At 43.9% G+C, this 2,359-nt stretch overlaps 1 protein-coding gene across 1 annotated transcript in view; it reads left to right on the top strand.

Annotated features, from left to right (window-relative positions):
- The first annotated feature begins 14 nt into the window (after positions 1-14).
- LOC101851765 overlaps positions 15-2,359 on the top strand; it is a 26,310-nt gene continuing 23,965 nt past the window's right edge. The window contains exons 1-3 of the mRNA XM_035972290.1: positions 15-399; positions 1,533-1,586; positions 2,196-2,354. Coding sequence (XP_035828183.1) covers positions 145-399; positions 1,533-1,586; positions 2,196-2,354 — 468 coding nt within the window. The 5' untranslated portion in view covers positions 15-144. The remainder of the gene's footprint in view (positions 400-1,532; positions 1,587-2,195; positions 2,355-2,359) is intronic.

The raw sequence follows: 2,359 nt of genomic DNA, 5'->3' as shown, positions 1-2,359 counted from the left end.
CCCAGAATGAGCAGAACATCCTGTCTGTCGTCTCGCAATCTTTGTCCCCAGAATGAGCAGAACATCCTGTCTGTCATCTCGCAATCTTTGTCCCCAGAATGAGCAGAACATCCTGTCTGTCGTCTCGCAATCTTTGTCCCCAGAATGAGCAGAACATCCTGTCTGTCATCTCGCAATCTTTGTCCCCAGAATGAGCAGAACATCCTGTCTGTCGTCTCGCAATCTTTGTCCAAGGCTGTCAGCTCAGCCCAACACCCCAACCTCAATGTGGTACCATCCTACCCCACAGAGCAGTTGGACTACAAGGACTGTGTGCCCCTCCCCGAGTCACCCAAGCCGGGGGTCAAAATGTGTGTCTACTCGCGAGATGTAGACCGTGTGGTCTCGGGCGTTATTAAGGTGACAATCATCATCATCATCATCATCATCATCATCATCATCATCATCATCATCATCATCATCATCATCATTTCCCCGTAAAATCCACACAAAAATGTGATGCAGCGTGGTGAAATCAGGCTCCCGTCAAAATAATCAAAGTGAAGAAACTTGCATTTTGATTGTGAATTTTTATCAACATTCTGTTTTTTGGCTCAACGGCTTTCATGCCCACTAAAAAACTCATTTATGTGTGGATTTTTCTGAAAAACGTTGATTAAAAGCACAAAAGATGTAAATTTTCAGTTACCACGGACTCTTAAACTAAGGAAATAACTAATCTTTGGCGGCCATTTTCTCACTTATTTTACCTCTGAAAACAGGTGACCCCCACCTCCTTCATTCGCGAATATCTCGACTTGTATTCAAGATAAATGGATACTATTTTCATCCAAATAAAGACAAGTGAACAAGCTTTATGATGATACCAATACCTCTACATGCCCCAAAATTGACGAGAGCCTGATTCCACCACGCTGCCTCACAAATGTGTTTTAAATGAACCCCAAAGGTATTGAGAAACAAAACACAAATTAGAAAAACATTTCCAAACGACAGAAAAAGCCAGTTTCTTCGATGTCATTATTCTAACGAGCGCCTGGTTTTACCACGACGCCTCACATAATATGTCACGACGCGGTGAAATCAGGCGCTCGTCAATTTCTCGGCATATGGAGTTATTGGGATCATCTGAAAGCTGATTTATTTGCCTTGCTTCCAAGAAAAGAAATATATCCATTGTTATATCTTGAATAGAACTCCAGACATTTGCCACTGAAGGAAGCGAAGTCACCTGGCTTCAGTGGTGAAATTTGCGAGAAAATGGCCGCCAAGTTTGGTAACTCCAATAGCTAAAGAGTCTTTGAAGACTGGAAAATGACATATTTTATCCCTTTAAAGGTTTTTCCAGTAAAATGGACAAAGAAAAAAAATAGCTTAACCACAAAAAAGCCCATTTCTTTGATTTCATTATTTTGACGAGTGCCTCATTTCCCCACTCTGCCTCACATTTCGTCATTTTATTAAATAGACTTTACAACTTGCTCACCCCCTTCCCCCCTCCCACCGCCCCCAACCGTTTTTTCTCATTTCAGAGAGGAAAACTGTTCGAGAAAGACCTGGTCCTACAAATGGCGGAAGCTGTGAAGGTAAAGACCAACAATACCTGAGTCAATGTTCGTTCCTTACACGATATTTTACTTTGAACAACGCTGAGGATTTACAATTCAAACGTGAAGTCGGTCCTGTTGTATGGATGTGAGACATGGAACGCATCACAGACTTGTATAAAGAGGATCCAGGTTTTCTTGATCAGGTGTCTAAGAAAGTTACTGAGGATCAGATGGACAGACAAGGTCACCGATGTGGAAGGGTTAAGGAAAACAAGACAGATCCCAGTCTCACAGACTATATACATGTATCCCTAAGTGTCTCACGTATCTATATGCATGTGTCTCTAAGTGTCTCACGTGTCTTTATTAGTGTCCCACGTGACAGTTACTTATGTCCTTGTGTCTCACGTGACAATTTTGTGTGTCTCTGAGTGTCTCACATGACTGCTTTGTGTGCCTCTGAGTGTCTCACGTGACTATTTTGTGTGTCTCTGAGTGTCTCACGTGACTGCTGTATGTGTCTCTGAGTGTCTCACGTGACTGCTTTGTGTGTCTCTGAGTGTCTCACGTGACTATTTTGTGTGTCTCTGAGTGTCTCACGTGACTACTTTGTGTGTCTCTGAGTGTCTCACGTGCCCGTTGCAGGATGACCCGACCATCCAGGTCATAGACATGGGCGCCAACATCGGGGTGTACACCATGTTCGCTGCCGCCTGCGGGAAGACAGTCCTGTCTGTGGAGATGTTGCCCGCCAACATTCACCAGATCCAGAACTCTCTGGCGGTCAGTGGACTCAGCGAACAGGTCAC

The sequence above is a fragment of the Aplysia californica genome, unplaced genomic scaffold (genome assembly GCF_000002075.1).
Source record: "Aplysia californica isolate F4 #8 unplaced genomic scaffold, AplCal3.0 scaffold00641, whole genome shotgun sequence".
Taxonomy (NCBI): Eukaryota; Metazoa; Mollusca; class Gastropoda; order Aplysiida; family Aplysiidae; genus Aplysia; species Aplysia californica.
Note: the sequence above shows the minus strand (reverse complement) of the source record. Positions and strands in the feature narration are given on the sequence as shown.